Below are 15054 nucleotides of genomic sequence, written 5' to 3' on the forward strand. Positions count from 1 at the left end.
GCAATGACTTTCAAAGATTATTTTGTAAAGCACTTTTATGAACTAAAAATGTTACATCTAATAAATAAAATACATGAGAGCACAGATTATTTGGTTGAAGTTTGTGGGGGAGCATGGAGCCTAACGTCCTTGCTCCAACTAGCAGCCACTAACACAATTCCATAAAACCTTGAGGGCACCAGTCAACACAACTGAAAATCTCTGCTAGGCACAGGTGGTTCACACCTGTAATCCTAGCTACTTAGGAGGCAGAGTTCAAAGTCAGCCCCAGGGAAATAGTTCCAAGAGACCCTATCTTGAGATAACCCATCACAAAAAAGGACTGGCAGAGTGGCTCAAGTAGTTAGAGCTCCTGAGTTCAAACCCCAGTGCTTCCCCCAACCAAAAAGAAAAATCTCTGTGCCCTTCTAAGGCACAGGCACGTTTCTTCTATCCCAAGAAATTTGTAACTTGAGTTTAAATGGCAAACCTATCTCCTCTTTACCAACTACTTCCTGCAACTTGCTCTTTCACAAGAGACTTTCCAAGGATGGCCTTGGACAAGCTGTATAGATGAAGGGATGCAAGGCTCTGTTATGGATATCAGGGACAAGGAAAGAGGGAGGAAGTATAACATTTTTGGACATAACCGAGGTTATTCATGGAGGAAGTGTCTGCCAGAGAAGGGACACCATATATATAGACAGAGGTAAGAGAGATATCCATATACCCACAGGCCTATACACCCATCATACATAAAAAAGGAGGGTAAAAATCCTTTAGAGAAAGCAGCTTAAGTGGAATGAATATCTGAGACCTGCACATCTCAGCATCTTATTGTGAAAAAACTAGAGCTTTGTTTCTCAAACTTTAATGTGTGTAAGACTAATGAAAACACAAGTTCTGATTCAGTAAGTCCTTAGAGGAGCCTGAGAAGCTGCATTTCTATTACACTCCCAGGAGATGTTAATACCACTGGGCAGTGACCACACTTCTATAACAAGGGCCTGCAGAACGATATGCCCCAGTGTGTTCTAAATTGGGGGGGGGGGGGTCCTGTTCAGATAAGACTGAGAACTGTTCCATAAATATGCCAAAACAAATTGGGTTTTGGAGGACTTACTTCTCAGAAACTTTTATTTTTTATTTATTTATTTTTTAAAATTTATTTATTTATTTATTTATTGTGGTACTGGGGCTTGAACTCAGGGCCTACACCATGAGGCACTCCACCAATGCTTTTTGTGAAGGGTTTTTTTCAGAATAGGGTCTCACGAACTATTTGCCCAGGCTAACTTTGAAAAATAATCCTCCTGATCTCTGCCTCCCGAGTAGCTAGGAGTCCAAGTGTGAGCCACAAGCACTCAGCTTATTGTTTGTTTATTTGTTTGTTTGTTTATTTTGTGGTACTGGGGTTTGAACTCAGGGTCTTCACCTTGAACCACTCCACCAGCCCTATTTTTTTTTGTGATGGGTTTTTTCCAAGATAGGATCTCTCGAACTATCAGCCAGGTCTGGCTTTGAACCAAGATTCTCCTGATCTCTGCCTCCTGAGTAGCTAGGATTACAGGCGTGAGCCACAGGGACCTGGCTCAGAAACTTTTAATTTATTAAATTGTAAAAGTATATGATAAACAGTATCTTCCAAACATTCCTATTTATTTTCAAAGAACATTACCTAGGACCATTTGTGAATCATACTCCCACCACATTGGTGGGAGTAGTCATGTGAAGTCAGAGAAGGTCTTTGATTAAAATGTCTACTCCTTGGGCTATGGGTATAGCTCAGTGGTAGAGCACTTGATTGATTGAAGCCCTGTGTTCAATCTTCAGCACCTCAATCAATCAATCAATCATTATTTTAAAAGGAGAGAAATAAAAAGTTCTCCTCTTTTCTCCCATTCTTTCAATAACAGATACTTCAATTTCTACTTTGAAGTTCTACCACTTGAACCATGCCACCAGCCTGCAAGTTCCACTTTTAAATGTTAACCTTCATGAATAAAAAAAAAGAAACACAAAATTATTTTAGAAGTAGCTCCCTCTAGCTAGAAAGATAATAGGCATTTGTTTTCTACCTTATCCTTCTTTAGAATCTTCAATTGATTCTTTTATCATGAGAGAGTGATCTTAAGAAAAAAACTCTATCACCCATTTCCCCCAGATTATTTACATTCAAACTAGACAGAATTACTTTATTCAGATTTGCATAAAACATAAAAGTTTTTTTTTACTAAAGGAAGAACCATTGGTGAGATGAAAAAAACAATAATCAAAACATTTCAGACATGAGACTTTGGGCCCTGGGGAGACAAAAGATAAACAGCACAAATGGATGAAAAAGATGAAAGGAGACCAAAACAACTTTGCATCATCTGCAAATGCGCCTAGAGCTCTACCTCTCTGCATCAAATATTATCTACTTGCTGCGTTGTAGGCTGACTGTCTCTAGCACCTCTTATAATAGAAAAGTAGGATACTATACAAAAAAACCTGCATCAGACGATAAAACATATAAAGATTAAGTGGTTCAACTTGTACATCTAAAAATTGTCAGTGTAAACTTTACCCCCAGTATTCACACAGTCACACATTTTCACATATAATCAAAAAGGTTAGAGATTATACTGCCAGTGGTTCGTAGTAGTTTTATCACAAATAGAGAAATAACCTTTGCTGGGATTTCTGCTAAAAAACAGGATATCAAAGAAGTCAGAGTACACGGGAAAATAAATGTCTCTATGAAAGTCATCATAATAAATTTAACAAACATTTGTACTTCAGAGATACTAAAATAGGGAAAACAGTCATTTTGTTCTTCATTCACCATCCTACTAGAATAGATTTTACATTTTAACAATTTAGTTTTTATTTATAAGCAGTAGGTTCAATGTTGTTATAAATCATCAAGATGTACAGCACTAGATCTAGGTTTAAGGAAAATTATAAGACGACATCATTTAAATGCTATCACAGTGGGACAGAGGAATGGCTCAAGCAATAGAGCACCTGCCTAGTAAGCTTGAAGTCCTGAGTTCAAACTTCAGTACCACCCAAAAAAAAAAAAATTCTATCATAGCAAGATAATAAAAAGGGACTGGGCATTCAGATATCTGAATCTCACACTAACCAGCTACTACTCACCTTGAACAAGCCACAGTCTCTCTGGTCTGTTTTTTCACTATCAATATGATATTAGGCTAGAGCCATTAGTTCAAAAAAAAAAAAAACAAGAAAGGACCTGATCCAGCCGACTTCAAAACATTATTTGTTAGTTCTTTAAGACAATACCACAAGAATCTTTTAAATATAGCTGAAAATCCCCTCCATGAAAAAAGTGTCCTCAAACCATTTCAAAAGTTTAATACTAACATCCTAGGATAAACTCTTGAAGATCTTCCCTCTGAAAACTTGTCTTACTCCACTCACTGCATCAAGTAATAACTAATCTGTCTCAGAAAACAACCAAACTCTCTGGAGACTCTCAAAAGTTTCCTTCTATCTCTAAATTTCTGAGTAATCCTATACTTCTCTATAATAATATTATCAAATAGATTCAGAATATTTCAAAACAGATTATTATCTATCATAAAACAGCTCATGTAACTAAAGATACTTAGTAATCACGAAAGCCAATAAACAAAACACTCGTAGATGTTCAACAAATATTTGGTAAAATGGATAATTTAAAGTTGAAATGACAATGCTTTATATACTTGTAACACCAGTAAAATTACAAACTATGTGGAGAATTACTTAGGGGAAATATTTTTCTAAACATAAGGTTTTATTATATTCTTGAATTAAAAATCAATTTTCTCCCAAGTATGCTGCCTTATATCTAACTTTGAAGGAAAGGGGAACAAGCAAAGAAACATCTTACCTAGCTAGGACAGCTTCATAAACCTCTTTGTCAAAGAGAAAAGAGAGAAAAGATCACCAGGAGTCACACAAGCTGGGTTCATGCAGGCTCTAATAAAATCTTGTACCTGAATGACCATTTTCCTCACCATCTATGGGGTAGTCTGATAGCAAATACAAGGCCACAAAGGCATGCACCCTGAACAGAGTTAAGTCCTACAGGAGTGTAAAAAAAAATACTGCTTTTACTAAATTCCTACCTCCAAAAGCCACCAATTGAAACTAGAAATTAACTTGGCAACAATAAACTCTCCAAATGTATTCCTGAAGAGTAAAGGCCTCCCCATTTACTAAGCACTTACTCTGTGCCAGGCACTGTGGTTATGGGCTTTACAAGATTTTTAATTCTTCAGTGATAATTTTAAAGAAAAGGGGAAAAAAGTCTGAGTAACATCTTAAAGATCACTACCAATACAACCAACAAGATACCTCAGGAAATAAACATTCAACTTAATAATGTACTATTGTAAAGAAAACCTTTTATGCAATACTGAGGTGTGAACTCAGGGCTTCACCTTGCCAGGCAGGTGGTCTACCACTTGAGCACCAAACCTTTTGTGCTTCAGCTATTTTTCAGATAGGATCTCAGATTTTTGCTTAGGGCCAGCCTCAGATGCGATCCTCCTACCTATGCCCCCCACATAGCTGGGATGACAGGTGTGCACCGCCATGCCCAGCTTGTTGGCTAAAATGGGGTCTGCTAGCTTTTTTCCCAGGCTCAAACAGCAATTCTTCTGATCTCTGCCTCTCAAGTAGCTGGGATTACAGGTATGCACCACCACACCTAGCCTATTACAAAATTATTTTATTTCCCCAAGACAGTTACTGGGATAAAAATTTTTTGAGGCATAGTCTTGTTATGTAGTCCAGGCTGGCCTCAAACTCATGATCCTTCTGCTTTAGCCTCGTGAGTGCCAGAATTAGATATGCTTCACCATGCCCAGCCCACTAAGACAATTTTTAATTAAGTATATGTAAAACTGGCAATCCGTATCATGATATAAATTTGTCATAGGCAAAGCATTGGTATAGACCTTTCCTGTGTTCAGAGTATGATTCTATATACCTCCACTTGCTCTCAAATCATCCTATATGACTGGTAAGGAAGACAAAATTAGAATTGGTATAAAAGAAACCCAGATTATATGAATCCCGGGTGATGTTTTCACCCTTTTCACTTTTTGTTATTGTTGTTTTTTGGAGGTACTGGAGTTTTAATTCAGGGCCTCATGCTTGCTAGGCAGGCACTCTACCACTTGGGCCATTCCACCAGCCCTGTTTTGTGTTGGGTATTTTCCAGATAGTCTAAAGAACTATTTGCCTGCGGCTGGCTTCAAACCACGAGCCTCCTGATCTCTGCCTCCCAGGTAACTAGGACGACAGGCATGAGCTACCCCCAGTTCACTCTTCCCACTTTAATATAGGGATTTATAAAACTATCCTAGTTAGGCAAAACGTTTCTTTGTTTATTCTTTGCATGAAGGTTAGATACAGGGCCACCACACTTGGTAGAAAATTTTAGTCTACTGAAATCTTCAGTTATACAACTATCATCTTTACAATAGCAGTTTCTTTAGCAAATATATACATACATAGCTTCAAAGAGAGCATGTGCTTTAACCAGCTTGACTGAAATTTCTTAGGGAAGAGGTAATCGATCAACTTAGAAATGTACCATGCTGTTAAGGCATGGTTTACTGAAGCACTTTACAAATAATGGCCATAATAACTGACTTCATACTTAATTTGAGAACAGGTATTCTCCTCAGACTATGTTAGAAAATTCAGGGGTGGGGGCAGGGGGGAGAAACGAACCAAGCCTTGTATGTACACATGAATAATAAAAGAAAAATGCAAAAAAAATGCAAAAAAAAAAAAGAAAATTCAGTTTCAACTCCTTCTTATGCTTATTCATTCGCAAACACACTCTATGTTGTGGTCCAGAATTCAAACTCTTAGAGGGTTGTAACTGGGAATTATCCACAATTCTGTACTCTAAGCATAATTCATGGCCCAATAAGAATGTGCAGAATTCTAGAATTTTGTTCGGTACCACTTCCAATAATTCATCCATGTATACTGAAGGGCTCTTTTCCAAATAGTGACATATCCTATATCAGAATTCCCACTTTTTCAAAGGTTATCTTTTTAAAAACCCAATAACCTGTTCTTTCTAACACCTATATACCTATTTCAACAAACCTCTATTGCATACCTATTATTTCCCAGGCACTCTGCCAAGCAACTGTGAAAAAGATAATGAAAAACTCCAATTTCTCTTAAGAAATTCATAGCATAGCAAGGAAGTAGACGTATACATGCTGCTGAATGCTATAATATAAGCAGACATCACAAATAGACCTTGAAGAACTATTCAGGTTATAGAAAGAAAACACAGCTACTCCTCATAGCTTTAACCAATGAGTATCCTCTCCTCTCTTGTTAGTGCATCCACTTAGGAGAGAATACTCAAGCTTCATGGGAAAGAAAGTTACAAATTAACACTGCATTTATGAGAAAATTCTGAAGCTAAATGAAGACCACATCAGATGTATCCACAAGAGACACACAAAAGGAGGCAGGATTAGATGGGCCTCAGAGAATGTCACAGGGAATAGATACACGACCTAGGTAATAAGCAGGAGTTCACTAAGCAGGCAAAATGATAGCAAAATTCTAAAAGAGACAATCCAGAGGAAGACTGCACATGAGGGATGAGTACAGGTTAGAATCAAAGTTGAAACAATGACAATTTCTACACTTAGGTTACAGAAAGGAGTTTATGTTACATACAGGTAAGGTATTTAGAATCAGATATAGTTATGCAGAAATTGGTATCAGAGACTTATTAAGAAAAGGAGTGCTAGAGCTATAGGAAACTGTGTTTCAATTTAAAAACAAAAAGTCACCAAATACCACTGACAGTGAAAGAAGACTGGGATTAGGACACCAAGTTCAACAATAAGGTAGTTTATCATTTGGTTGACGGCCTGGCTCAAGTGAAAGAGTGTTAACCTAGCAAGTACAAAGCCTAGTACCATTAAAAAAAAAAAAAAAAAAAAAAGGTCATTAGTTATGAGAGATATAGCAGCAGGGCTGGAGGAGTGGCTCAAGTATGAGGCCCCGAGTTCAAACCTCAGTACCACCAAAAAAAAAGAAAAAACACAGTCAAGAATAAAGTACAAAAAAGAATACCTAAGGAAGTCAATCTGTTGTATGCAACGACCCAAGCCAGCAATTCACAAACGTTTTGACTTCAGGATCTCTTCATACTCTTAAAACTCTCAAAAGAGTTTTTGTTTAATCTGAGTTTTTCTATATCTATTATATTGAAAATAAAAACAGGTACTAGGAGTGTAGCTCAATGGTACAGCAATTCCTAAGCATGCATGAAGCCCTGAGTTCTATCTCCAGTAATTCAATACATATATTCGTTAGTTCATTTTTAAAATGAACCAGGAGTGATGGTACACATTTATAATCCCAGCACTCAGAAGGTTGAAACAGGAGGATCATGAGTTTGAAGCCAGTGAGACGCTGTCTCAAAAAAACATATCACTTGGACAACCTAACCACTACGGCCAAAAAAAAAATATATATATATATATCTATCTATATATATATATAGATAGATATATATATACGTATATATATAGATAGATAGATAGATATAAAAATATATATATGTATATATACACACACACACATCTCACATTTTAAATGAAATAGTTTATGAAAAAAACTATACTTTCCAAACAAAGATAATTTTACATAAAGAATGGCATTGTTTTTGTTTTGTTTTCTTTTGCAAACCTCTAACATCTGGCATAATAGAACACATCTGGAGTGTCATACCTCTTTCTGCACTGAATTTGTTGCAGTATCTTGTTTTGGTCCAAGAATATAAAGTATATCTGTACTCCAGCAGGTATGTAGTTGAAAAATGGAGGGATTATTTGAACAGTTTTTATTTATTTATTCTTGAGACAGGGTCTTGCTTTGAAGCCCAAGTTGACCTCAAACTCTCAATGCCCCTACTTCTTCCTCCCAAGTGATGGGATTTCAGGTGTGTGCCACCACCATGCCTGACTTTAACATCTTTTTCATATAATTGTGTACACTCTTCTTTGATTAAAACACAAATGGTTGTTTCTAAAGGTTTAGTTGCAATGTGAAATCTAAAAACATATCAATGAAGCTTTCATAATGTTCTCTCTGAAGCCCTTTAGTATTTTGTACTTTCAACTGACTATCCATGTGTGGTTTTGTAACACACATTGATTATTAGGAACTATTGGTTCACTGAGTTATGTGCATTTTCCAAATGTTGGCATATTTCACCGTAAAAGATCAGAAATTACATCCATTGATATCACTACCAATTAAAGTACTTGAGGAAAAACAAAAGATGAAAAAAAAGAAAAAGTAAAACATATACACACAAAACCAAAAAAGTACTCAGAAGCTCAAAAGCTCACTGCTGTGGTTATAAGCTTTCAAAAATTGGAGGGGAGACAAAAGAGAATAATGGAGGGGGTGAATTCAACTATGATACATTGCAAGAACTTTTGTAAATGTCACAGTGTACACACAAATACAACAATAATACGACAGTTTTTAAAAAGACAAGCCACATGATGGAAAATATTTGAAAATTTGATAAAGGATTTGTATCTTGAATACACAAGAAATGTCAAAATGTAACAATGATGAAAATAAAAGTGGGCTCATATAAAGGAAAATATACAAATAAGCAATAAAAAGATGATCAATATCAAAAAAGTAAAAAAATCTAGTTTTCTTGAATTCTAGTTTTCTAGATTTTTATCCTTGATAACAAATGCTAATCAATTGTTTTCCTTGAAATGACAGACTCACTGTATCAATTTTTGAGAAAATATCTGCTAAATATCCAAGTCTGAATAGCCAGTTTGTCAGGCAGTCTTTCAACTAAAAATGGTGTCCTACAAAAAAAGCAGCTAGCTGTGCTTGTGATTCAAATAACTACCCAAGTGCCTTCTCTTTGGAATCAACCACTGGACTTTGGTATGCAGCAGAACTGCTCTTCGTATACTTCTTATTTCATCAGATAGACTACTGGAAAACATACGAGATTTAATAACACTAGCAATTTTTACTACTTCATCAAGGGTATTCTTAGGTGAGATGGGCATTTTTACTGCATGTGCTTGGTGGTGAAGATTACAATGAACATGGCATTTGGTGCCACTCCTTTGATTCAGGCTAAAGTGCTAGCAGTTTTACCTACCACACTGTCTCAGGCACAGTCACCACAACTGTGAACACAGTGAAAGGGGCAAATAATAGCTCAGTATTATTATGAAAATAGCTTGAAGCTCATAGATTAACTTTTATAAAAGGGTCTCAAGGATCCCTATGGTTCCTTATTCCACACTTTGAGAACCACTACTACACAAACACTAATCACTTTCACCACATCCCTGTAACACTGAACCTATATGAATACTCTAACCCAAGATAAAGAGAGGAGGAAAACAAACAAAAATCCTCCTAGAATAAGCAGTCTCTGAATGACAAGAGGTTGCTGGAAAGGTTACTCGACAGCTAGGGGAAAATCAAAGGTAGCAATTCTGGAAAAAAAATAAGTAAATAAAACACTGAATTAGATGTCCTTCATTTTTTTTCCACTCCTATTCCCACACCAAGAGCTTAGGAGAATCTGTTTCAAACTTCATATTAAAAGACAGAAAGCAAGTATGACAAGATTTTCATCAGATTAACAGTTGATTTCTTCAGTTTCTTCAAAATGTGAACCTTTAGTTCCATTTTATAGAAGCTGAAATAATTCTTTCTTTTTACCAATAAGAAGATCCTAACCATAATACTGTGTTTAGTTGTAAAATATTTATTTTAATATTGGCTCATACACAGAAGAAAGATATACTAATAATACTTCAAAATATGACAGAGTTCAAAGTGTTTCTCATTTGACAACAAAATCATTAAATTTTACAGAAGAAGCAACAAAACTTTGCTCACCATTGTATGTCCAGTTTTTGTACAATAAAAGATGCTGAATGAAGTGACGCAAATGAGGTATGAACCCAAGTTACCAGACTCCTATTGTCAGACCTAGGGCTCTTTTTATATGACATCTTTTCCATAGCTCCCTACAATAACATCTGTGAGAAACCTAATACAACTATCACTGTATACCCTGAGAAAAGAGAACATTTCTTGTTGTACTAGAAACCCTTCTATGAGCTAGGTATTATTTTATAGGTTCTCATTTAGACCACAGTTCAAAACTAAAGCAAACAGCTATATCTAAATGTTGCTATCTGAATTAAGCAATAATTTTCCACTCTTATATGAAAATACTAGTTTTAAGTCATCAATTACTACCTTCACACAGACTATACCAAATATTTCATTTCTCTGATGATTCAGAATAGTTCTTAATTTCCTAAAGTGTATTATGCTTGTATTTGGGATTCTTAGTGCCTCAAAAAGAACTTCAGATATAAAGGAAGAGACTGAGCAAGGACCTCTGACAATAATTTGCCACTGTGGCATCTTTTTTCTCTTGAAAATATTCCGTCAGTTTGATATTTATCACTTTCTCATAAAACCAATGTAGAAAATTCAGGTAACTAAGCTATCTTGTTATTTACATTCTAAAATTTTAGAAAGAGTACTGGCAGAGTGGCTCAGAAGGTACAGCGCCTGCTTAGCAAGTGTGAGGCCGAATTCAAACCCCAGTACTGCCAAAAAAATAAAAAGAAAATTTTAGAAAGAGATTAAGCAAATCTAAACTAGTTCAGGTCATCAAGTAAGAAACTGAAATTCAATCATCAAAATGGCATAAGTTTAAAGAATATAATTTAACAATTGAAACCATGTCAAATCACATTTTATTCTGACATACATGCTACAAATATGTAACCTCACTTACAGGATGACATGACCTACTAAAGATAAGAGTCTTTAAAGAATATGGGTGTGTGTGTGTATATATATGTTTGTGTAATTTATATATAGTATCTATATTTTCAGTAAAAACCTTGAAAAGGAGACAATGAACTCCTGGCTCCCTGGAGACTTAAAAAGAAAAAATGTCTCAAATGTCTAGGAAGGCTTAGACTTGGCCTTGCATTTGGCTACTGAGACAGAATCAGTTCACAGGTCAACCTGACCCAAGGGATTCAAATCCCTCCTGCTGGTCACACAAACAAGTCATTAGCAAACTGCAGCTTTCTGTTCTGCAGCCATCCAGGTTCTGCTTTGGTTTTCACCAGCCTTATTCTTGAAACTACCCTAACTGCTAATTAACATGTCAGCTGTGGGAAAATACTTCTTCCAACTGCTGAGACTTGCTTCTCAGTAGTGTTCTGCAGTCCTTTAATCTTGTTTTCCTACTGTCAGTGGAGAGGGAAATACTTTGTGGTGTGAGCAATATCTGCCTTATTATCAATGCCCTGTTCCATTGTCTGTAAAAACATGGATTTCACTCTCAATTTCAGAAACAGCAGTAAGAAAGTAAGAGAACAGAGAAATAAGAGCCCTCAGGTGTAACTTAGGGCCAAAGTCAAAGGGAAGAGAAAATTCAGAGAGAGGAAGGAAGAAGCTGAGAGGTCGCAGTGCAGAACACTTACTTTTAGGAACAGAGTGTCCCTTAGACTTCTGGTGAGTTGCCCAGAGCCTCTTCAGTTTCAATCCAAATGACAATGCGTCTCTGAGTCCTCCTCAAGTAATGTTTCCACCACTAAAACTTGGATCTACAAGAGCTCGGATGTACTGGTAAAAAAAAAAAATGTCAGGGGCCCCCAGGTGGGCCTCAAGCCTCTTTTAAAGCAGGCCCACTTCTCTGTCCTGGGCCAACGCCCCTGTGCACTCTAATCCTTCTTCTTCCAGGAGCCACGCATTCAGCCTGTTTCTTCTCTTCTGAGCTGCCACCACCTACTCTATTTCTCAGGGTTCCTCTAACCCCAAGGCTGGCTGTGGAGTAGGACACCAGCTTCCCCCCTTCCTTGCTGTCCCTGCAAACAAACATACAGGCTTTTCTAATTTCAGCATTTTGCCTAATGGCTACAAGAAAATAGAGGAAACAACAAAAAGCAACAACATAGTACCAGAAATTAAGATTGTAACTGTCTCCACTTAAAAGTACCTGTCTCCAAAAACTGTATTTCCTAAATATCACTTAGAGTATTTTAAAAGCCACAGATTACTAACACAGATACATACACGTATTCTCTGAACCAAATCCAACCTTATAAAGGCATAAAGATACTCTACTTTTCAAAATACTTAAAACACGGGTCCAAAAATGGCAAACAGGTAACTTTTGTTAGAATGTTCTCGTCTCCCCTTGAATCTGACAGATGTTAAGCTTTTAATTTTTTCGTCTGTTTATTTGATGAGACAGGGTCTATCTCCGTAACTCACACTGGCCTGAAACTTGCTATGTAGCTCAGGCTGGCATCGAACTTGTGATCCTCCTGCCTCAGCATCCTGAGTGCTAGGATTACAGGCACACATCGCTACGCCCAGCTTAGAAGCTTCTTTTTAAGGGGTATCACAAAAAACGTTCAAAATGTTTTATTCAAAACAAATGAGAACCATACAAAAAGCATATTAGGGACAAGTATGCCAAAAACAGCTAGTTTCACTGAGAAAACAAATTTAGAGATTTGTCTCTACATTTTAAAAATTTTAATGAAACTATAAACGGGTTAGGATACTTTTAGAAATCCAATTTACTAAATATTTATGTCAAAATTATATAGGCCCTCTTTTTTAAAGCAACAGGAAACTTATTAGTGTACTTATTGTGGTAATTTAGACTCTAATAGACTTTATAATTGTCAAAATAAATAACCTTATGTAAACATTAAACTATAAATCACAGGATAATGAATTAATTCGAAGGCTACATCCCTATAAAGGTGAAGGAACTCTGTAAGTGTTGACAGATCACAAATGCCACTGACTTTGAATTTCCTGGATGATTTTCTTTATTCACTTAATTCACTTCAGTGGTTTTTTAGAAGACGGTTGTAATATTCTAAGCTTATAATACAATTAGGACCAAAAATAGGCAGAGATCATTTTCTCTATTTGTCTAATAGATTGCCATTTAATCAAACTAAAGATATCCAGACAGACTTTCAGTAAAAACGTGTTCTGGTGACTGGGCTCACCCCCAACTACTTATTTACAAAAATATTGGAGAACTGGAATAAAAGCACGAAGCAAACCTTGTTCTGACCCTTATCTATTAAAAAAAAAGAAAAAAAAAGGCGAGAGAGAAGTTCGATCTACTAGGCATTCTGCAGATACTTTTTGAGGATGAAATCAAATCGCATCCTTTGCTCTAGGATCCCTGCACCCTAGCACAACAATGCAGCCTACGCTTGCAGACCGGGAGGAGTGGGGAGGGGGTCCTGCACCAGCGGTTGAAATGAAATCGCAGTAGCTAATGCTCCCTTAAATAATTCACAGCCCTCGGCAGCAGAAAGCCTTGGAGCCTCTCAACGAGCCCCAGCCGCCAACCATGGCCGGGGTCGCGCGCGATCTGTGGGGGCTGCGATTCGCGGGGGCGCGCGTGTTGCGGGCTGGGGAGAGGATTTGGGGGCCAGCCGCCGCAGGGGCGTCGTCTGCGGGGCGGCCCGGGACTCACCGGGTGGAGGTGCCCTTCCGCACATCGCACATCATGCACTTGAAGGCCTCGGCGCTGTTCCGGAAGGTGCAGACGCTACAGTCCCAGTAACCCTCATCCGAGGATGGCTTCGGCTGTCGCTTCGGCCTGCAGGACACAACCCGGACACGACGCAGCGCGGGGTCACCAGCAGGCCGCGCCCGGCGCCCAGGCCCGCGGCCGCCCCCGCCCCGCCCCCCGCCCCGACTCCGCGACCCCCGCCCCCGGGCCCCCGGCGCGCCGCGCTCCGGCTCGGAGGGGGAGGGGACCAGGAAGGGGCTGGGCGCGAGCGCGGCCGCGGTCACCGGGGGCCGCCGCCATCGCGGCTCCATTGTGGGGCGGCCCCTCACGCGGCAGCGCTCGCCAGCCGCGGGGCCGCCCCCGTTCTCGCCCCGGTGCCTGGCTGCGAGGGGACCGAGGTGGCCGCCCGGAGTCCGGTGCGCGGGCCCTGCCGCCCTGCGTGTCCGGGCCCCGGGGGGCCCAGGCGCTGTTACCTGGTGGGGCTCTTCTTGTCTCCCATGGCTTGGCTACCAACGCACGCCCGAAGTCGTCGCCGCGGCCGCTGTTTGTCAATACCGAGGATAATGAGCCGGGCGGAAGCGGGCGGGGGGAGCAAGAGGGGGCGGGGAAGGCCGCACCGCCGCGCTCGGAAGCCGCGGCCGGATCCCACGCAGCCTCCAGCTGTCGGGGAAACTCCTGCCCGGCGCACGTGACCCGCGCCAGCCAATCAGCGGCCGCGCCGGAGACTTCAAACGCGGCCAGCGCGGCGCTGCACCAGCGGCGACTTCGCTGACCGGCAGGCGGGTGGATGTGTTGGAGGTGCGGGGGTGGCCGCCCAGCGCCCCGCTCCCCTTAACTCCCTGCTTGCGAGGGCCCTTGGCGAGGAATATGTCCTGCAGGGTGGCGGGGTGCTCCGTGATCCCCAGAGAAGCCTGGTTCCAAGTGGGGCTCCTCCAGCACCGGACCAGGACCTCTAGGTAGAACCGTTTTCCGGGTCTCAGCACCCAAGGGACCCGGAGGAAAGCGGAGCCCACATTGAGCGCCATTGCTAAATGCCTTAAAAACGCTGTCTGGTTTTATGCACACCAATGCTCCATCAGGTAGGGTTTGTCACCCTTAATTTAGAAGACACGAAACCGAAGCTCCAGAGAGGCTAGGTGATTTCCTCTAGGTTACGTAATTAGGAAATTACAAAGCCAAGAGTGACCTTGGTTAAATTCCAGAAACGTTCTTTTGGCCTCCCGGCCAAAGCTGCAGTAGCTTCTTAGAAAAAGAAACTAATATTCCTAAATCGTTTTATTATAAACGAGTTTGCAAGAACGCTTATAATCCCAAGCACCCGGAAGGCTGAGGAGGACCAGGAGTACCAGGCCAGCCTGGGCTATATAGAGAGACCCTGTCTCAAAACAACAATTAAAATAATAATTTTTAAAAACTGAGTGCATGTGCCCTGAACGCTGATGACTAAGAAA

General features: G+C 39.7%; 1 protein-coding gene across 5 annotated transcripts in view; it reads right to left on the reverse strand.

Annotated features, from left to right (window-relative positions):
* The window catches only part of Yaf2 (YY1 associated factor 2), a 71852-nt gene extending 57562 nt beyond the window's left edge, over window positions 1-14290 (reverse strand). Inside the window, exons 1-3 of one of the 5 annotated variants that reach the window (XM_020169776.2) lie at window positions 14077-14290; window positions 13565-13690; window positions 11688-11921 (exon numbers count right to left, since the gene is read on the reverse strand). In XM_020169776.2, the coding sequence (XP_020025365.1) occupies window positions 11720-11921; window positions 13565-13690; window positions 14077-14102 (354 nt within the window). In that variant the 5' untranslated portion in view covers window positions 14103-14290 and the 3' untranslated portion in view covers window positions 11688-11719. Of the gene's footprint in view, window positions 1-11687; window positions 11922-13564; window positions 13691-14076 lie in introns of those variants that run through there. The other 4 variants (XM_020169775.2, XM_074083145.1, XM_020169770.2 and 1 more) reach the window with 4 other exon arrangements.
* Between the last annotated feature and the right edge of the window lie 764 nt (window positions 14291-15054).

Source organism: Castor canadensis, chromosome 8 (assembly GCF_047511655.1).
Source record: "Castor canadensis chromosome 8, mCasCan1.hap1v2, whole genome shotgun sequence".
In the NCBI taxonomy this organism is placed as follows: domain Eukaryota; kingdom Metazoa; phylum Chordata; class Mammalia; order Rodentia; family Castoridae; genus Castor; species Castor canadensis.